This window comes from Tympanuchus pallidicinctus, unplaced genomic scaffold (genome assembly GCF_026119805.1).
Source record: "Tympanuchus pallidicinctus isolate F22 unplaced genomic scaffold, pur_lepc_1.0 scaffold21, whole genome shotgun sequence".
NCBI classification, from domain to species: Eukaryota; Metazoa; Chordata; class Aves; order Galliformes; family Phasianidae; genus Tympanuchus; species Tympanuchus pallidicinctus.
The window spans coordinates 10,009,499-10,030,943 of NW_026294733.1; the positions used below are offsets into that span (position 1 = coordinate 10,009,499).

Consider the following 21,445-nt stretch of genomic DNA (forward strand, 5'->3'; position numbering starts at 1 on the left):
TTGTATTTGGTGCAACCCAGAGAAAAATTATGCCTTAGAGTATGCTATGTAGAGTTGTCCTAGCTAGTGTGGACCAAAGGCAGTCTAGCCACAGCAGCATCAAGTATTTTTGGGATTATGTGCCTAGTTTAAAATATGAAACCACTGCACTACAGAGGAGGGCTAGAACAGATTATTACAGCCTGTTTGCAGACCTTTGCTAGAGCCAACGTGCATGTTAGAGAGTAACTGAGTGATAGATACAAATCATCTTTGCATCCAGCATCATTCTGCTTCCTTCCACATCCCCCACCTTTGTTTTTCCCATCTCCTCTCGTGTCCTCTTCACCCCAGCACAAGCAGGTCCTGTGCTGCAGCAGCCACCAGCTTGAGATTGAGATGATTCTTGCATTTTGAGGAGGAGGATGTGTTCAGCTGAGGAATCCTATTGTTTCAGAACACGTGGCTTTCATTATGATATCTGAAAGGTATTTCTATAGACAAACACTACCATCTGCTGCTTGCATTTTTAAAAGGTTAATTCCACCTCAAACCCATTCAATGAATGAGTAGCAGAAATCTTATTTGCTTCTGGCATTTAGTGTCACAGCACACAGCTAGCCTGAAAACCATCTTTGCTTGGAAAAGCTGTATAATGTTGGTAATTAGCACAGTTTCACTACAAATTCTCACTGAAATAACTTCTGTATTCATTGTTTTAAATTATGATCTAGTGTTATATCTAGGATCAGACAACAAGCTTCTTGTAAATTTGAGGTGAGTATTAAGTCTGTAATTAATACTGCAATGTTTCCTTTCTTACTTTTGAGTTCTGTGTCCTAAACAGTACAGTTCTTCTGAAAGTTCCTTTTGTCTAAAACTCTTTTTTAGTTGTCATGCTAGAGGAGCACTCCAAGAGAATTCAGTTTTGAACTGCAAGCTGCTTTGGTTGGAATAAGAAATCTGTTATGTCTAATTTTCTTGGTTGGATTAATGCAGATGCTTTTGACTGCAAACAATAAATCCTTATTTGGAAAGTATTCATACAAAGCTAACATATGGGTGATCATCCCCCCCTGATAAGCAGTATTAACAGAAGACTTATGAACTGTAAACTCAGAGAAGGAAAGCAAATTAAATTTTAGGTATTGTAGTGGAAATGATAAGTCACAACCTGAAGCAGTGATTGAGCACCTGGTGGGAAGGCAGGGCCATCCCAGGGGAGCTCTGCCAGCAATGCACCTGAGTAACTGGAAGGGGTGAAGCCAGGATCCATCTCTCCCCAGGTATCATTTAAGGGTTGGCAGTGAGGGCATCTTTTGCTGGAGATCCCTGCTTTCCTGAGGTCTTTCAAAGGTAAGCAGCTCTCTACCTTCATTTCTAAGTCCATGGCTGCTACATTTGGGCTTGTTCTCATTTGCTGTAGCTAAAGGCTTTACCACCCTGCTATTATCATAGCATTACAGGTACAAATGACTTTTTCTCACCACCAAAAAGAAAGGCCTTTGTGCAATGACAGCGTACTACATGAAGATTCCAGACTGTAAGCAAAGTTGTGAGTGTACTGGCACAGTTCTGATTCAGCAGAGAACTTCAGCGCAGAGAGGTTGCTGAGTCCCATCAGCATTGCAGCTGGGTGCACCAGGCAGTTGCATCTGCTCAGCACTGAGATGTCCAGAGGCAGAACCTGACAGCATGCTGCCCTGGAGGTCTGTGAATCTAGAAGCTGTCTCTTTGGGTTTTTTTGCCCAGCATGTTGTGGGCTTTTATATTCAGTCACACTGTACAGGCCCTCCATATTACAGAAGGGAGTATTTGGAAGGAAATGGCCTGTATTTGTTTCCATGCTTTTTTTAGTTAATTTGTTTTACAGAGCATAGAATAAAATACTATGCTACTAAAAATTTATACTTTATTGTATTGAAAGACCCAAAAAACAAATCCCAAACTTCACAGCATGTGGAATTAAAGCTCTGAAAGTAGGATGAGACCACAGCAATCTCTGGTCGTTGCTGTAGGACTAAGTTCTCCCACCAGTTCAGAATTGCAAGGCTTGTTCAACCCTTAATTTATAGAGTTTTAGACTTTTGCCAACCTAAAATGTATCTTAGAAATATTTTTTTTCCTTCCAAAGGTGGCAGTGAGTTTTGCTTTTAGACAACCAGTTCAGATTTTCCCAGAGACGTCCTCCTGTTTTCAGTTGGCTTTCCCCCACACAGCCTACCTTGAAAGCCTGAAAAAAGGAGCAGTTCTGTTTCCTCATAACACTGTGGTAGAGGAGTCAGACACTCTTATACCATCATGCTCTACAAACCTTTCTTTTTCACTCTGCTTTCATAATGAGCAATACACACCTGCAGTATCGGTAGGTGCCATTAAAGTGGCATTTCCTATAAGCAGAGTTTTCCAGCTAATAGGAAATCTCCTCTTGTGATTTCAGACATCCATTGTAGCAAAACCATTCTGACTTCAGTGCATGCAAGATGTTTGTGCTCACTATCTCTAGCCACGCTGGTTAGAACAAACTGAAACTTCTAAGAGTGTTTCATCAGCCTCAACTACAAAAACACAAACTGAAGTACACCCTGCTGGATAGGGACAAAGACCATTTGCCCTGCCAACTCAAACAGGAAGCCAGCTAAGCAAAAAAGAAAAAAGGCTGGTTGAAATCCTAAGCCCATTTAAGTTATTGGGAGTCTGGCTATTGATTTAAATTAGGCTCAGGCTTTTGGACGTAACTCTTAATTCATGCATATTTTTTACTCATATTCCCCTCACTGTTCTAGATTTCATGCCTTTCATTAGGAACAGATGTGCAAAGCTATCACAGATAAGCTACCCAGCTTATTGTGACCCTCAGAAACAAGAGAGGAAAGTAGCTGGGACTAGTGCAAGGTTTCCAAGGCTTGGCAAGTCCCTACTCCTAGCCCTGCTCCATTCCAGCCTCAGACTGTAAGCATTACTGAAACACTGAGTGAAGGGTGTGGGTCTGTGCTGGTACAGAACCTGCAGGTGAGTGTCCCTTCAGCCTGGGTGGCCCAGGCAGATGCAGCAGGGAGCAGTATTTCCCAAGGAGCTCCTGACAAGATGCAGCAGGAAAGAAAGGCCTTGCTGGAAAGGCTGAGACCAAGTTCTTTGCATATAGAATCATAGAATCACAAGGTTGGAAATGACCTATAAGATCATCCAGTCCAACCGTCTCCTCATCACCACTGCTATCACAAGCACTAAACCACATCACGCAGCACGTCACCCAGACACCTCTTGAACACTGCCAGGGATGGTGACTCCACCACCTCCCTGGGCAGCCATTCCAGTGCCTACCATTCTCTGAGAGAAATAGTTCTTCCTTATGTCCAACCTAAACCTCCTCTGATACAACTTGTGGCCATGATATGCACTTCCCCACTTGCGTTTACAAAGCAGGTAGGCTTTATCTGGCTACTGTTCAGATTCTGGGGAAGGGAGGCCTTTGGTTTGACCCTGGCTCTGAGCTTCAGGACTTTGAGGCTCCCTGCACTGCTATCTGCATGTAATGAGTACCATAGGGATCTTGCTTTCTAGGAACTTACTACACAGTAGTCCATGAGAGAAATTGGTGAGGAGTGATCTCGGAAGAAGAGAGAAGAGCATCCCTGCCATCCAGCTACACACACCTGTTTGTCAGTAGGCAGTGCACGAAGTCCTGAGCACAGCAGGGATCAGAACAGCCAGAGGAAACACCTGTGCTCCCAGACTTTCTTCCAGTGGTAAGTGCTGCCCCTCAGTTTGTCTCAGGCTTTGCTGCTGTGCCTACCCACACCAAAGTTTCCTCCTGCCATCTCAGCTTCTTACAGCTTCTTGCCCCCTGCTGCTGTGTAACTCCTTGTACCTATTCTGCCCCAGATCAAAGCCTCTTTCCGCACACACAGCATGCATATCCCTTCTGAAGGTGAAAGAAAACCTCCAAAGTTTCCTCCCTCTGCCTGCTTTTAGGGATAGGTAGTTTTTGCTAATGAGACTTTCCATTATAAAGTTTCCATTGCTTTGGAAAATATTAACTTTGCTGGGTAGATCAAACAGGCCCTGCAGGTATAGTTAGAATATCCTAAAGATTTAGTTCTCAGTAATAACAGGGCTAAACCACAGCACTGCCAGAGGCAAAAACTATATTATTTGAAATGAAACTTCTCATAAATATCCAGCTATGAAGTCATCTTGTATCAGCTGCTCTTATATAAACTGGACAAGGCAAACTGTCATACCCATTAACATTAAGGCTGCCAAGGAAAAATTACTCTGTATTCATTTCTGTAAGTTTTAGAGTTCCTTCTCTAAAGAAGACTTTCACAACAAAGACTGGTTTGCTCTTTTTAGGAACTCCAGGTACAGGCAACTCGTATCATCAGCAGTGCCATCTTTGGGCTCCAACCAGCTCTTGTATCCACTCGCTGCCTCTCTTGTAGGGGACAAGTATGCTTAAGCACATCTGCCCCTCTGAGCTAATAATACTTCTCAAGTCTTTGTTAGGTGGAAGTACCTCAAAGTATTTCCTTAAGACACCACCATGCTGGTTTTGGTTTTTTGTTTTTTCTTCTTCCAGCCCCTCTCTAAGCGTTTGGAACAATTCTGTGGTAGGTCAGGGGTAAGGATCAGGCCAGTCTTCAAACACACTGCTGAAAGTGAGTTACACCCAAAGTGGAGTGAGAAGAGCGCTGTCACCCAGCTGACATGGGAAAGCAAGTTTGCACCCTCAACGCTGGGACATGCTGTGCTTACCAGGACCTTACCTACTTCCATTGTCTTCTCTCTGCCCCAAGGCTTGTAGCTGGTAGGCTAAGCCTTTCTTGGGCTTTTCAGTTTTTGTTTGCTCTTTTGTGAAGGGTTAGTAGGGCTTCCCCTATGCTCTGGTGTCTTTGAAGCTCCACTATACCTGATAGCCCTGTTGTCTCACCACCTATGTAGACAGCAACTGCTTTTGACACACAAGTTCAACTCCACACCCAACTGCAGCATCAGCTGCAATAAAGCTTGCCACCTGAATGTACTGAGATCTGTGCAAAACGTGGAGAGGCTTTCCTTTAGCTCTCCTCAAAAATTAAGGCAGAAGGTGGAAAAGACAGAAGCAAACCTTTGTGCTTCCTCCCCCAAAAGAAGAATGGCGGTTCTGTATTGTATTCGGATAAAAGTTAAGTTGGAACTGTGGGCAAGATATACAAGAAAGTGCCCTTGTGATATTTTCTGTGGAAGTTTCCTCACTACAACTCAGCTTTCCAAAGAATGACATCAGAAAAACACTTTATTACTAAGTGCTGATTCTCTAAATCTGTCTATTATCACCTTCCTCTTACAGGATAGGAATCTCAAGTATTTCTGAGTAAAACTACAAAGCTTCCAGAAGTTTGGTTTTCTTAAACCATAGCAGAGAAGTGAAACGGACTTGAAAAGAACCCTTGAAGTATTTGCCCCCTTGGAAGGAAAGACTATCTTGAGTAAGGGAATTTTCAGACTTATTTGTGTGAAAAAGAGTCAGTAAACCTGCATTAATCCAACCCAAGCTTTTGGTGCTTGAACAGTGCCAGCAGGCACTTCTTCTGTTACTGCAAGTTGAAACTTGAATGCCTACAGTACCAGCAGTGATGATGCTGAAGTGTGACACAGCAAAAATCTGTAGGCAACCACTGGTAGAAACAGATCTAATGAGTCAACAAAAGCCCTGCCTACGCCTGAGATGAACACAGCCAGCTTTCAGGCAGGAATCAGACATGAATTTTATTTTTCATTTTTTTACTAAGTGGGATGTAAGAACTAAAAATAAGCAAAAATAATGATCTCCCATTTTAACCTTGCAAAGATCATAATTAAAATATATGTTATGTTATTAAAATATGCAAAATTTATAATTTAATTATACAATTACACAAGCCTTATAGTCTAATAGCCCCACTGTATGTTTGCATATTTGTGAACAATTGCTTTCTTAAAGCTCACAGTAGAATCATTTACTTGATGCTGGAGAATAAGTTAATTACGGATATCCTGCCTTTGATTAATGGATTTAATAATCACGTTACAGTAGAATTAACTTATTCTTCATGTGCTTACAGCACTAATGATGAGATTCACGAAAGCAACGTGTCAGCAAATAGGATCAGCACCAAAGAACATGCTTGGAGATCCCCGGATTGCCTGTATTGCTGCAAGTCAGCATTTCTGCTGGGAGCCCACAAACAGCATCCAACTATTTTTGGCTAATCTGTCATCATTACTTTCCACCACTTGCCACTCATTTCTATGAAAACAAATTCTGTTTTCAAAAGAGCTGAACGCCGTAACTGAAGCTCAATGTTGAAAACTAAAGGAGAAAAATTATGCTATGAGATTGGTGTATAGTGTGGGATAATACGCATACTCAGTGGCATAGCTATCTCTTATCTGCTGCTACCCAGCATGACAGTCATCTTCTTTAATGCTTCTTTTATGTGCGTGTGCAATAATGTGTAAGGTTTCCCAGTTAGAAACATGTTGAGTCAGCTAAGAAACCTCAAACATGGGTTCTTAATGCATTCTAAGAGATGGAACACTGAAGTTTTGAAACTCAACTTCAACTGTTTAACAAGAGGTACCACTGCAGGATTCAGGGAATAGAAGGGAATTTCATTACTTGGTATTTTGCCATTATTCCTTGCACGGTTCCTGTGTGTGTCTGTGTAGAAAACAGATCTGACAGTCTGGTAGGAACCAACTTCAGAAACCCTGAGTTACGAAAAATTCCTGCTGATACAAATAAATACAAATGAAGATCTGAACCACATTTTGCTTGAAAAAGAAGTACTTCAGGAATCACTAGCAACAGGATTTCAAATTGCATCAGCCATGTACCTCACCTATTACTATGCAAAGTAGAATAAAGCCATACAACTCAGCAGCTTAGCATAACGCTGGCCCCAAGAAGAAAGCAGGAAATGAATAGGAATACAATTTCCTTAACAATTCACTTACAGCAAAATGGAGACTAGACTGCAGTGCTGGTCTTGCTGTTTCACCAGCAATGTTGATCTATTGCTGATTGTGTTTTGTTTTGGAGCCAGGGAGAAATTTAGAATTATGATAATTCAGGACTTAATTCTCAATGCTTTTTTCCACCAAAGCAAGTTTCAGGGCTGAAAGACAAATTGAAATAATGGGTATCTTCTTACTGAACTAGATGTGACAGTGCCTCGGATGTGCCACTCAAACCAGGCTGCGCATCCACCTCTTTTTCCTTGCTTCTCCCTTTCTCCCATTTGCTCAGACTCTGTCACATATCCATCCTAGGTAGTAGGGAGTTACAGCACTGTTTTCAATTCATCACAGCTGGCATTGCTTATGGAAGACATTTTAGTAGGTGTCAGTGTGTACCTCATGTATTATGTTGTACCACACTATTTCACCCCCTCCCTTCACAGCTTCTCCCAGGTGAATTCAGGAATCAGTGGCCAAAATAACTTTCAGCTGCAGAGTCATTACTAAGTGGCAGCTGCTCAAGTAAGGCCTCAGGTATGCCCACTTCTTATTTTGTAGGTGGATCCACCAAGAACTCAGATTACGTTACTGCATAATGCACAAAATATTTTCAAGGATATTTATGATGGGTTTCTTAAATGCTGGGGCACAGAAAGTACTTCTTGGTACACTGATGTTCTACAGCCCTCACATCACATTTCATGTGTCATCTGAAATCTGGGGAGAACAGTCTCCAATGTGGTGTTAGCAGCATTCCTTTATTCCTAATTATACATACGGGATGACTTGACAAATCAAGTGCACTAGTTTTACATTTAAAAAGTTAAGATATGTATATGTGATACATTGGCATGTATATTCATTCTTTTCCAAGAACTCATTAATATAAGCTAATGTTCCTCTGGGTATGTGTGGTAGTGGCCTCTGGTGGTCATTGCCTGCTTACTTTCTCCTCATTTGTCCATCATCAGCTTCATCACTGTGACTGTTGGCTGACTTTTAGCTGCTTTTCCCCGTTTTGGCAAATTCCTATTGTGTGTAATGCCTGAATGAGCAACTTTCTATCTTAGTGCACTATAACCCAAAATAATACATGTAAAATGCAAGAAAAAAGTCCTTGCACCTGGTGGATGCAAAGATAAAAGTAGTCTGTTGTGACTCTAGAGCTTCGGTGAAGCAGGATCATTGCGAAAAACAAGGCTTCACTTTGTATGTATTGTTTCATCTCCACAAACATTTTTTACTTTATGAGTCTTGGCAAATCCTTATCCTTTAGTTACTCCTTCCCTACAGATGCAGAAACAATAAAATAGACAGTGATGAGTAGACTCTATAATGCAAATCTAGATGTCCAATAAGAATTTGACAAGGAAGTGTGAAATAAAACACATTAAACAGAGTAAGAAAGTGGGACAAGAAATCAATTTCCCATTAAGCTCACTGGTTATTTTTTTTTTTGCTGCTTCTCAATGTTAAAAGCATCAATTACATACATACCATATTCCTTTGTAGTCTTATTCTCTGTTCAGAATCAGCATACAGTGCAGAAAATGAATTAGGCCAGGCATCACTCAGCATTGACAAGGGCCCTGCAGGTCACTCCAGACTGGCTTGAATATTTCCCATATAATACTGGGAAATTGCATTATATGCAGTCTGGGAGAGGAAAGTGATCTTAAACCATTTGAGGCACGAGTGATGTAGAAGGTAAGAAGCTGAACCTGGGAAAAGCCATGGATATGTTTTGGAGGGAAAGTAAACACACTTCCCTACAGGAATTGCCTTTATGGATGCAGCTAAAAGGTGTAAGCCTTATACAACAAAATGCTTCACTCACGGGGCTTAAGTCACAGCACCATGGACATAAAAGGAGAAGAAAAAGCTACCTGTATATAACATTTCGGACAAGTAGGTACAAGTGTGATTTCTCTCTCATTTGCTCTTTCTTAACAGCATCTTATGCATATGTCTTGAAAATGTTGTCTTGAACTAACAAACACACAAAGACGTTTGCAGGCAGTGGTAGTGAGCCATGTTTGCAGATTCTCTAAGTCCAGCATGCTTCACCTCTACTTCCAACAGATAGTAAGGTGCATCCCACTGAGCTGCATATAGTTTGAACAGTGGTAACTGAAGTTTCTTGGGACCGTGAGGAAGGGGGACTTTCTGATATGAGGCAGGATGCTAAGGAGCATGCCTAAATCGCCAGGTCTATGCAGAAAAGCACAACACTTGGTTAGAAACAACTGCACATCCATCTCCCTACACCGGCAGAAATTTAGGCACAAATGAAACGGAGAAGAAATCACCGTAACTTCTTTCATCATCCTTCATGAATCAATGGTGTAAACACATCTTAAGAAACACAGGCAGAAAAGTGCTCTGAAAAAACAAGTGACGTATCTAACTTCAGCAAAGCCTTTTTCTGGTACGACTGAAGATGCAGCAGCTTGCTTACGTTGGCACATGTCCTGCATCACTCGGACTTTGTTTCAAGATCCAAACATGTGGACTGCATTATTTTGGATTGCAAACCACAGACACCCATAAATACTGAAAAAAAGATAAATGGACAGAGAACAATGGGTTCTTTACTGGGTCTAAGCACCCATACTCTCAAATCCAAGACTTCAAAGTCAGTTTCAGATGTCCTGGCTTGTTACTTGCTTGTAAAGAGCCTGTAAGTAAATTTCTAATTCATAAACCTCTAGATAAGATCATTAAAAGGTGAAATTTGGTGCTAAACCTTGTTCTAGTCTCTAGAGTACCAGCTGAGCTCCAGGGTGCTGGTAACATAGATGCTACTTTCTGTCCACTTCTATATATTTTTTTTAACCTCTTTTAAAATAAAATACTCTTACTGGTTAATTTCTTCATTTTGCACTAACTTATGCTGTTCCCTTTTCTACACAGCTGCAACATAATGTTGTTTCAGTAGAGCAATGCTTTGCAAATTTGGCTCAAGGAGACAATGAGCAAACAGCTTTTCAGAGAGCTGTCAGAAGGGGCAGTTTGGTTTCCATGCAAGCAATACTCACATTCCAAACTGCATTAGGGAAAAGCTGGTGGGTTTGTATGCATTTTTATTATCAATTCCAGATTAGGAATCTGATGCTAATTTCTTCTTAAAGCCTGTGCTTGCAGGAGAATTTATATTCTAAAACAAAAAAGGATTGTGACGTTTTTCTCTCACAAGCTCTTTTTTTTTTGCCCTGGCTTTACTCCAAGGACCTTTTCTGCTTGTTCGTTACATTCTCAAGATGAAGCCCCCGGTGGTTACAGCAGTGCTGGTAGTACTGGTGCAGGTTTCTCAGAGTTTCCCTGCCTTGTACCACCGAGGCTGGTGGAGGCTCTTAAAGGAAGGAGATAGCTGTGGAAAATGTGATTTGGCACTTTGCTCTGAGCCAAAAGACTGTCTGGCTGGGACCGTAGTGGACCACTGTGGCTGCTGTTCTGAATGTGGGAATGTGGAAGGTCAGATCTGTGACTTGGACCAGGGCAATCATTTTTATGGGCAGTGTGGGGATAACCTCGAGTGCAGGTTGGATGCCGATGAAGCCAGGTTTGGGGAAGTCCCTGAACCCCAGTGTGTGTGCAAGTCTCAAGAAAGCATCTGCGGATCTGATGGGAAAACCTATGAGAACATCTGTCAATTCAACAAGGCTTATGCAACTAAAAGAAATATCAGCATGAAACACAAAGGACCATGTGAATCAGGTAAGTTATTTTCGAACTAAAAAAAGATGCCATTCTGATTCTGCAACGTGTTACTAGATGCCAGTCTTAACTTCAATGAACTAGTGCTGCATTTTTGTTCTACTTATCATTATTCTGTTGCAATACTACTTTGTGTTAACTGTGGTTCAGTAGCTTAACTGAAGCTTAGCTTCAGTAACTTAATCTTGTGTGTAATAAGCCTCTGCATTTGCTTAGTGGATCTTATATCACATGGCAACTAGTAAGGCACAAATCTGTGGTCCAGATCTGTACTAAAAAAGCAGAATATGAGATATTTTTCTACAAAAATTGTATGTGTAATTGGGAGTAGATGAACAGATAAAATAGTCTGGGAGGACTGGGCAAATTATTATATGAAGACTGACATCATATTGAAACAGTGATGAGAAAGCAGACTTCATTCATGTGCATGTATCTGTATGTATGTATAGACAGTGGTGAAGTAGAGGAAAAAGAAGATAGGACTTAATTAATAGATCTATGTATGCTTTTTACAAAAACATCCAAAGCAATCTAATTAATGAATCACAAAATCGAGGTACCTATGAAATAGAAATCCATATATTAGGATAAAATCAAACAATTTTATTAAAGATACTTACAGTGAATAAATGCCCCTCCATGGTGACTGTTAGTGGAAGGACTTGTCAGGCTGTAAGAGGGAATACTGTCTCCTGCTCATGTGCTGCTCTCATTCTTTACATTATTACTCCGGGCACCTTTCACCTAAAACAGGTGAATATAGAATTAAAATGTTTTCACTCTATAGAAGGAAATATTTTCTCAAATATCAGTGAAAGAGGCTTCTGAGTCACAAATAGGTCATACTTCAGAATCCAAAATTGTATCTCTGGCAAAGGTCTGCATATGAAAGTAACTCAGGTGCACGTTACCCATTCCTTGCTGGCAATCTATTGCTTCCAATTTGGACCATATGCTGCACTCTTATATCGAATGGACACTGGATATTGAGTGCTTAAAAGGAAAAGTGATGAGTAGCTAAAACCAGACTTCTTCTCGTTTTCTCTAGTCGCAAAAGAAGCATCCATTAGAGAATCACTTATTTGCCATTAAGGTACTAAGCTGGGAATTAAGACTTGTCTGTAGAGACATTCAGGAAACTCAGTGCACAGCAGCTCATAGTATGACTGAAAGCCTGCTTGCCCTTAGCTATGTTTTCTTATCTGGCATTAAAATAGCACTAGTTCTGGCAGCATAATCCTTTCAGGGACGTTTCAGTTGGAAGTGCCATTCAAATAGCTACTGATCTAAGCCTGTGTGCCTGAACACCTTAAAGCAATGTTTTGTTCTAATTAATAAAACAGACCCAGCCAAAAAGCTTCATTTGGCCTTGGAGCTACCTCTGAGGTGTGTAATGCTGCTCATTAAGCACGATGAACAAGATCAGCTTCTCCACACAAAGGCATTACCACCAGTGTCTATTTTACCACTTCCCTTGGTCCCCAGAAAGGCTGGACCCTCTCTCCAGAAATACTGAGACATTTATTAGGATGACTCAGCTTACTGAACTGCACAGATGCCTGGGCATATGCTCATAACCATCTCAGTGCTGTGCAGAGTTTATTTAAGAAAATAAATCACCTTGGCTCCTGCAGAGAGAAGCATGCAGCTGGCGTCCAAGCCCAGTGGCATCTGCACTTGGGCCTGTGGTGTGTGCTGGGGCAGCAAGGAGACAGAGCAGCAGTGCCCCTCTTCTCACTTCTCAGAGCAGCTACCATTCTGTTCCTGGGCTGCTTTTGTAGGCTGTATTTAGGACATGAAAGGAGCCTGGGCCACAGAGGTGTTACCATATGGGCACCATGTCTTGGTCCTCCATAACAGCCTACCAGTAAACCCCCTCTCCTTGCCATTGCAGCTACCCAAAGCATGCAGTGGGCATGTGAAAGTGCACCGTGATTTATGCTATTTCATGGCAGTGGCCAATGACAAAAGGCAACAGGGAGCCTGGCTCCAACAGCAGCAGCTTCCTCACCATGGAGCTTGCTTTCCACTGACTGCAATTTGCATGAGAAATAAACACTGAACACTGTGGGGTTTTGGTACCAATCTATAAATACAACCTTCAGTCAACTCCAAGTACTTTGTTTTGCTATTTTTCCTTCAAAGCATCTGCTGTTTCCTATTGATGCCAAAAGGATTAATTGTATACAGCAAGCGATGAATAAATAAATAACAATAAACTCCTTTCATCAGAAGAGCACAGCCTTTTATCTTTCATCTCTAACCAGAAAAAGGGGAAGAAAAAGGCCTAGCTCCCTAAAGTAACCCTGAAAGGAAGCCTTTCTCTTTCTAAATGCTAGTTTTGATCGGTTTATCTAATAATTTACCAAGGTTACTAAGTACAGTGATTATATACAGATTCTCCACGCTTAATCTATCCCCATTCAGAGCCTTCCTGCTGATAACTTAATGAGGTAACAGAACCAGCAATGCTTCTCTCTGTAATTAGCCGTATCGCATGAGAACATAAAATCTTAAATTAAACGTATAAAGTTAAAAACAAACAGTAATTCAACGTTTAGAGTAAAAAAGAAACAAACACAAAAAACCTCTAATCCACCAATTTTTCTGCCATTTTCATCAGCTCACATCCAGGTTAACAAGAATGAATACGAATTAAGGAACAAAAACCTGTGATTACACAATTGTCTGGTTTGGCTAAAGGCAATTAAGAAAGGTGAAGCAGTATTTTGACTTTTCCTGGCTTGTGGGCTTCTGGCTTATGTATTCTGTAACACAGGAGGATAGTTTATATGTGAATTGTCTGAGGCAAGGCACAACTGCTGTGCATTCACTTCTGTACACAGAGGCAACACAACACCGTCTGTAATTATTAAGAAGAACTTCCCTGTTTTAAAAAACTGGTTATCATACCAGCAGAGACTTGCTTTTACAGCACACTTTTGCAAAACAAGCAAACAAACACCATGCAGATGCAGATGGGAGAATTTGGCTGAACGTAAACTCTGAAACACTCAGGAAGTTTGTAAACTTCTGATAAGTCGTAACTTCATCTCTCTGTGTTCACACACAGCAAACTGGTGTTGTAAGACACACGGGGTTTGTAGTATTTATTTCTGGAGGCACTTCAAGTTTGTGTAGATGTCACAAGTGTTTGTTGTGTGTTCAAATCAGAAAAAGCACTTCTGTCTGATCGAAGCTGCAGTCCTCCCTATCCCTGACCAGGCGGCTGCACCATTAGGGGCAGTGCAGATGCTCTGAGATTTAATATTTCACTGTGTGTTACAATGTCTGAGCTGTGCTCATGGACAAAAAACTCCTGTGCAAAATAGCCAGTCGGTGTTGATTGGAACATGGCATTTTTACAAGGAGATACAGGCTCTGAAAGTACAGTTCTCACAAAAGACCAAGCATGTCCAGGCTCAGGTACCCTGCTGAGTTTGAAAACCTCACTTTTAAAGAGTATCGGGAGGGTTTTAAGAGGAATTCATAACTGGGAAGTCGATACTTTTCTGTATAATTGTTTTTCAATTAACTTTAAGCCGTGTGCATTTGATATTTTCAGCACAGGTATCTGTTCTTAAAAACTGACACGTTAGAAACCCTGCTTCAAAACGTGGAGTGAAATGTTGTTATTTTCAGTTGCTGAAGCATAAATATGTGCCTACACACTGGCTGAAATGCTTTGAGTGAAAACATATTGATTGTTTAGGAGAAGTTCCTAAGCATCTGTACAAAATACAACCAGTAATTAAATACAAGTGTAACGGCCCAGAAAATAAATTCTTTCTTTAAAAACTATTATGAAAATAAAAAGAGTAGGAAAACATACCTTAGAAAGAAAACATTTTTCACTGACCAGAAGTGGACGAGAGAAAATGCAATGAGATTTCCAGAACAGCAGAGTTGCAATGATAGTAAAGAAGTTATTTTCTTCTCTGCTACTAAATAACATCATGTCCTGTTAAAAGGGAGTGTGCTGATACATGCTTGTGGATGGATATGTATTTGAAGAGTTCCTGAATGCATCAGGTGATGGTTTATTTAACGTCTTCAAATCCCTGGTCTGGCTCCCTCTCGTGGTTGTTGATAGCTTTTTATTCAGGAAAAAGTGGAAAAGAACAGTTTGAAGAAGCAGTAAATAAATGGATGAGGAGGATGAGCGTAAAATAATGATAGGAAGCAAGTAAGTGGAAATCTAATAATTTCACTAAACTCAAAACCTTATAAAATAATTAATTTCCTTTACTTTTAATGCTTATGTCTCCTAACACAAGGAAATCAGTTGAAATTGATAGCAAGTGAGGATGAACATGAAATCCATGAATGGTGTTACTGAGTTCCATGGGTTACATGGAAGAGGAGGCTTTACAACAAAGCAATTTCAAGGCGATGCACCCACTAAACAAGTTTTGATAAGCTTTAGGTCAGTTCAGCATTTCATCTTTTAAGCTAACCGAATTTCTTGTACCTTCCTCTGAAGGTCTGGATGAGTTACTTGTGCCAGACTGACAGGCCTTGAGTCCAGTCCACAATGGCACAAACTGAACTTTGATCTTAACTTTCATGCCCATGCGCACAGAGAAAGGACAAGCAGATCCTTGAAAACAAGTCTTTAAAATACCTGTTCACACTTCAATGCGATGTGAAGTTTTCTGAGCTTTAAAAGCTGCTTGGAATCTTTTGGTCTTCCAAACATGTGAGGTGGAAAAGTTACCTAAAACAAGGGCTGGTGTTACATCCTTTTGTGTTGGCTTTCGCTCACGGTCTCCTAAAGCAATACTGTTGGGTCTTTGCAGCTCCTGTGATTTCTATGCCACCCCAAGATGTCCAGAATTTCACAGGCAACGATGTCATTTTTGGCTGTGAGGTGTCAGCCTATCCTATGCCACACCTTGAATGGAAAAAAAAGGGGAATAAAATGTTTTTACCAGGAGATGACGCCCACATCTCAGTTCAGGTAAAATGCATTTTTTACATCTTATGGTTTGCAGTGAGGAGTAGGGGGATTTGTTGGTGAAGTTCTCCCACAGCATGCCATGCTGTTGCAATAAACAAATTTCCTACAGGGGCCCTATGATTATGTTATGGATTCTGATTTTGGCCAGTGCAGGGATCATTGCTGTGGCAGTCCAAGCAGAATGAATAATAGGGTGGGTACCATCCGTCCTGCTTCAGGGGAAGGGAAGATTCTCCTTATGTGGGTACAGTTCTTGAGAAACTGAATAGGCTACTGTGAAAAAGAAGGTGCACTCTGAGAAAGATGGCTGTGGGCAGCTATTTTTCTGTTCCTCATGCAGAAGCATCATTCTGGCACATATCTAAAATTAGCCTTTGCAAGATGCTGTTTCTGGAGATGTGCCATCTGGGTCCAGTCCCTGAGGTGTTCAAAAGGAAAACAAAGAAATGTGCTCATTTTATATGGAGGATACTGTGTTTTAGTCTGAAGGGAGATTGGAATGGCATTGGTATGGGCTTTGAGCAAATGCAGAAACAGCCCAAAGGTTGGAGCTAAAATTAAATCAAAACATTAATTCTTTTTAATGGAAATAACGTTCTGGGGGAGAAGAGCTAACAAAGCCAGACACGCTGCAGACTGCAGGAAGGAAGGAGTCTGTACCAGCGTGCCTTCTCCAGTGGACAAAGGATCTGAACAGACTACGACAAATCTAGCTTTCTGGATACACAACTGAAAAGCAGGAAGATTTAGCAGCCGTGGAGCACAACCTGAATAAAATTATAGATAGAAAAAGCATAGGAAAAACCTAATGAAAAGTATTAAAAGTCATTTAGAGTTATTTAGAAATGTATTCAGAGATAGCATGAATGAGTGGGATTAGTGAACTTAACAGTTGCTCAGAAACAACAGTGCAAGGAGCCACATCCAAGCAGTGATCAACTCGGAGGCTAACCTGTTAACCTGTCTCGTCAGTGAGCATGAGAGCATCTCTGTTACCATTTAACTGATTTGTTCTTGTATTATTTGTTTGGAAAACAAAGCCCCCCATTAAAAGGCTTTGGCAGGAGTCAGTCGGTGGAAACTGATTTTGACTAACTACGAAAGCTCATGCTATGTCTGCTAGAATTGGACGCTGAGCTTGGCCCAGGCTCAAATGCCACTCTTATCCTAAAGAAATCGATGAGCTTGAGAGTAAGTGGCAATGCTTTGAAGCTGCAGCAAGAAGTGGTGACAGGACAAGAGACAGGAGGACTGCTGGGATGCAGAAGCAGACCAGGAATCAGAGCGCTGCAGAGGGCAGCAGTTTAAAGATGAAAGCAAGGAATGCATGAACTGAGAGGCACAGAGACAATGAAAAGTTAGAACATATGGCAGCAGAATCAAACACAGAATCAGAGCATGATGGCAGGACATAGTAAACAAAGCAAAATTTGCAGTGATGTATAAATCTGGCCACGATTATTTTTAGAAATATCCTCTTGCTTCCTAACTACCTGACTTCCATTTAATTTTGACTGTTTCTTTCCCTTCTCACAGGCCAGAGGTGGACCTCAGAAGTATGGTGTGACTGGCTGGCTGCAGATTCAAGGCCTCAAAAAATCAGATGAAGGCACCTACATCTGCCATACCAAAAACAAGTATGGTGCAACATACGCCTCTGCGAGATTGAAAGTCATTGAAGGTATATTGTTCCTTTTGATTTTGGCTTGGGTATTTTTTTGATGTGAAGAAAGGAGAAGTGCTTAACAGCCTGCAAAAGGTTTATAACGCAGAAGTGCCTATGAATTCTGGAGGAGAAAAATAATGTTGCACTAATAGCATAATATTATTGCTTCAAATGATATCTCCTTCCAGAAGAAAACAGAATGCTGAGGATTGCAGTCATAGCCCTGAGACACAGTTGCATTATCCTCATCCCACAGAAGCCCTGAGATGTTAGTGGAAGCTCTGAATCCAGAACTGTTGCAGCGGAGGCAGTCCTTGAACCACCGGTTCAGTTTATCTGTTTATCAGTTTATCTATTTATTTATTTATCAGTTTATCTATTTATTTATCTATTCAGTTTGCTTTTCAAAAAGTCAGGATTGAAACTGTACTTTACCCATAACAGTTTGGAAAGATACAAGAAAGAGCTGTGCTGCTGTTTTGCATTGTGCCAGTCCTACCAGCTAGCACGTAAAACATTACGGTCCGGTTCACTCCTATTAACAACTAAATTAATTAGGATTCCATGCTGTCTTGCTGTGCAGGTTCACCTTCTGCTTTTGCCTTAACTGCTGGCAGTAGAAGTGCAAGCTATGACACTGACTATGAGGACTACTATGGCCATTCTGACGATGAGGATGAGGAAGAATATGAATCTGGGGACTATGAAAACTGAAACAGCCCTGAATAACTATTTCTGTACGTGTGTTGTCAGACACCTTTCACACTGTTATATTTACTTGTACTCCCTATGCTGTAAATAGCTTCTCTGATAACACTACACTCATGTGTGCATCCCACCTCCTTGAAATCCAGCTTTGGCTGAAGTGTATCATGATACTTACCTGAAATAAGAACAGTTTGAAGTTCACACATTTAGACTGTTCAATAAAATTCTTAAGCACGTACCCAGTAAGTGCCCTGAAAGGATCCAATTTAATATTAATTTTTTTAAATGTATATTATTCTATAATTTCTTTAACATTTTTAATTTTTTCTAACAACAAAAAAAATGCCAGCAGTTAAACTAAATGTCTAATTTGTACCACTGTCCTATTTTTATTTATATATGTGCCAGACACATGGAGAACCGGTATTTGGGACCAGCAGTAAATTAATGAGAGACTTCAGCAACAAGTAAGGGAGCAAGAGTTCAGGCACCTCAATTTTAACCCTCATTATTTGTAATCTTCTTTATCAAATGCACCAAAACACGCAGTGATTGCTGCACACACCTTGCAGAGTGTTTAAAATGTATATACACTGCATCACAAACACCTCCATTAATGCTGTGCTGCTTTGTGCTTTTCTTTGCCATGAGACATTTTTCTTCAATATAAACTACATCAGGAGATTGGCCATAGACTGCGTTTGCCCCGAGGTATTATTGATCTTTGTACAGGTAAGAAAAGAGCATAGAATAATTTATTTTGGCTCAGAGTTCCTGGAATATTGTCAACTTACAATACAAAGCACAGCACTAGGTCATTGCAAAGATTAGTTAGTTTTAATTAGAGGTATCAAATGACTTCAGATTTAATCACTGATTTTGCTGTTACAGGCTCTTCCTGGTCTTCTTAGTGTTATGTCTAGTAAGCTTTTTGTTTATTCACTGTGTAATGCTTTTAACATAAAATTGTCTGGTAGGAATCACTGTATTTCTAAATGGATGATTGTTAATGTAACTATTTAATCTTCAGACATATGCTCAAGATCAATTGCAATCTGTGCTACAAATGAATGAATTAGATTAGTAAAGCACCCACTAAATTGTGGGCATGAATACTGTGGCAGGGTTACAGCGTGGCACAGCAAAATAATCCTGAAATCATCAGCCATAGAGAATTACCAGTGGTAATTCCTCAGGGCCTTCTGCCATTACTGGTGAAAAGTGAAAAGGAGAAGAAAAACAAACAGTAGTTGAATGAAAAAATGTGTAGCAGAACCATATCCAGTAACAGGCTGCAACTGGTTGGGTGGGTGGACTATGTCTATTGAAAAAGCCTAACCTTTCTATAACAAAGCCTTCTAATTTTTAAATCCATTGCATTTATCTCCAAGAGTTTCTTTTTTTAAAATGTATTTAGTCTTTACTTGTCAATTGAATTTAATCATTTCTTGTCAATTACTTGCTATACCTTCCAATGGGAAAACTGCATGTTAGGGAAAACCCTGATGTAATGCAGGGGAAAGAAAAACAAAAAGAAAAAAAAAGAACATTGATATCCTGACCATTTGCTAATTCTGGTTTTGCGGAGCCAAAAAATGGCTGACTTTGTTTACATGCTTTAATCAGGTCCCTTAAAATTAAATTACAAAAAGGGCAGAGAGGATTCAACCCTCTGTAAGCAGCACTGCAAAGGAATGGCTCTAATTGTGAGTGCACTGCCTGCAGCAACAGATCTATTCACATAATGCAAAGTCACAGCAAACTGAGGAAGTGGGCGTTATTCCACCCAGCAGCAAATGAGATGCAGACTTGAGCTGCAAACCATAGTGGAGGGAAAGCTGCAGGGAGGTCTCACTGCTGTATGTGGTGCGGCAGATTTAAAACATTCCTTTAGCTCAACTTCCTCGGAAGAAGAAATTATTTTGTTTTCATCTTCCATAAGAGCAAGATTGAATTTCATGGCACGGCCTCCTCCCGTCAGTGCCTGTCACACAAGCATCTTCTCCGTGCCATTTCCACCTCCCAAGTAAGGATAAAGGAACTGCATGAAAGCTTCTAAATAAATTACATTCCTTAACACAGATTTGTCCTTAGTGCTAGGACTTTGACACGGTCTGAAGCAGCTTCACAGTCTGACATTCTTACTTGCTATGTTAAATCTCAGGAGCTTGTTAGGTATTAGTCTAGGAATCTGTTAATTCTTTAGCTAGACTTTTTTTTTTGCCTTTGAAATAATCAGTCTGTCGTTAACAGAAATTGCATACAGAAGTGCAATTGCCCACATCTGAGAGATTTAAATGATTACATTGATTAAACCTAGGAAGAAATAGTCACAGTCATGCTGTGCATGCTGCAGAGCGAGCACCACTTGTGTGCCTTGTGGTACGAGCTTTGTGCTTCCAGCTTCTATCTGTGTTCACCTGCTGGACCAGAACTGGGACCAAGGCTGATGAGATACGGGCGGATGTCTCTGGGTAAGAGGCTGCTCAGTGCTGCACAAGGCACAAGCTCCTTCATGCTCAGCAGCCTGCAGTGTCCTTAGCCTGTGCACAGCTTTTCAACTGCTAAACTTATTAACCTCATTTCTTCATGTCTTTGCACAATGTAGTGGCACAGCATACGTAATGGCCCATCACCTGGAGCAGGAGTCACAGTAAGTGCTAGAACTGAAACTAGTCTTTGGGTCAACGTCTTGAAAGGCTGTGTAAGAACTTGCTGGCTTTCTGACCTACATCAGCAAGCTGCTTCTGGCTCTTCAGGCACTTCATGAATCTACAGCATTTGAAAATCTCCCACAGCTGCCACATCATAACTTATGGCTGACTTTCCTCACCCCCCACGTCACTGTTTCATTCCATATTCCTCAGCCTTGGGGATCCCTCTGCTATGATCTGTTCCCCCAGTTCCCTTTGAAATCCCTTTGTTTCCCTTCTGCATATCGTCAGTCCCTGTTGTTTTTTTTCTGGTCCTCTGGCATGCTTTTTTACTTTTCCTTTAGTTTAGACAATGGCTGCAGATAAATGATTCTGCTTCAGCACAGGGTAAGGGATGAAAAAGGGCGCACTGGACTGAAGAGCAATAATTAGGGGACTGAGCAGTCTGAGCTATTTGACTTTCTGAAGCACCAGCCAGTTGTGAGGGCATGGGATCAAGAAACTCCATTTAATAGTTTTTCTTTTTCATTTTGCTTTACTCTCCAGTAATTAACGATATATTTTCTACAAAAGCATGTGATTCAAAGATATCATCATTCAACTGTGATAGTTCATGTACAAAGAAATTACTGTTCCTATCCAGTTAGAGTGTCATAACTGCTTCTTGACCCCACTGCTACAGAGTGATTTCAGCTAAGAATACATCAAATTCACTTTTGTTCTGAAGCAGCTTCCATTCACTCAGTTCTCCCTCATCTCTGGGCTACCAACCTT

At 40.8% G+C, this 21,445-nt stretch overlaps 1 protein-coding gene and 1 long non-coding RNA gene across 7 annotated transcripts in view; one reads left to right on the forward strand and one right to left on the reverse strand.

Moving 5' to 3' along the window:
* Positions 1–21,445, reverse strand: part of LOC128081578 (uncharacterized) — a 42,342-nt gene that overhangs the window by 18,402 nt on the left and 2,495 nt on the right. For 3 of the 6 annotated variants that reach the window (XR_008207256.1, XR_008207255.1, XR_008207257.1), the window contains exon 2: positions 11,304–11,427. This is a non-coding gene — a long non-coding RNA (uncharacterized LOC128081578). Of the gene's footprint in view, positions 1–11,303; positions 11,428–15,307; positions 16,062–21,445 lie in introns of all 6 variants that reach the window. The other 3 variants (XR_008207260.1, XR_008207258.1, XR_008207259.1) reach the window with 3 other exon arrangements.
* On the forward strand, positions 9,523–21,288 carry LOC128081563 (kazal-type serine protease inhibitor domain-containing protein 1-like). Its single transcript, XM_052684932.1, has 4 exons — positions 9,523–10,680; positions 15,483–15,643; positions 17,180–17,324; positions 17,893–21,288. The coding sequence occupies exons 1-4, from the start codon at positions 10,224–10,226 to the stop codon at positions 18,021–18,023; spliced, it is 894 nt and encodes a 297-aa protein (XP_052540892.1). The 5' UTR covers positions 9,523–10,223; the 3' UTR covers positions 18,024–21,288.

Coding starts and splice junctions, on each gene's coding strand:
- LOC128081563 (XM_052684932.1), top strand. CDS start 10,224: ATGAAGCCCCCGGTGGTTACAGCAGTGCTGGTAGTACTGGTGCAGGTT. Junction 15,644..17,179: donor ACGCCCACATCTCAGTTCAG/GTAAAATGCATT, acceptor CCCTTCTCACAG/GCCAGAGGTGGACCTCAGAA. Junction 17,325..17,892: donor GAGATTGAAAGTCATTGAAG/GTATATTGTTCC, acceptor CTTGCTGTGCAG/GTTCACCTTCTGCTTTTGCC.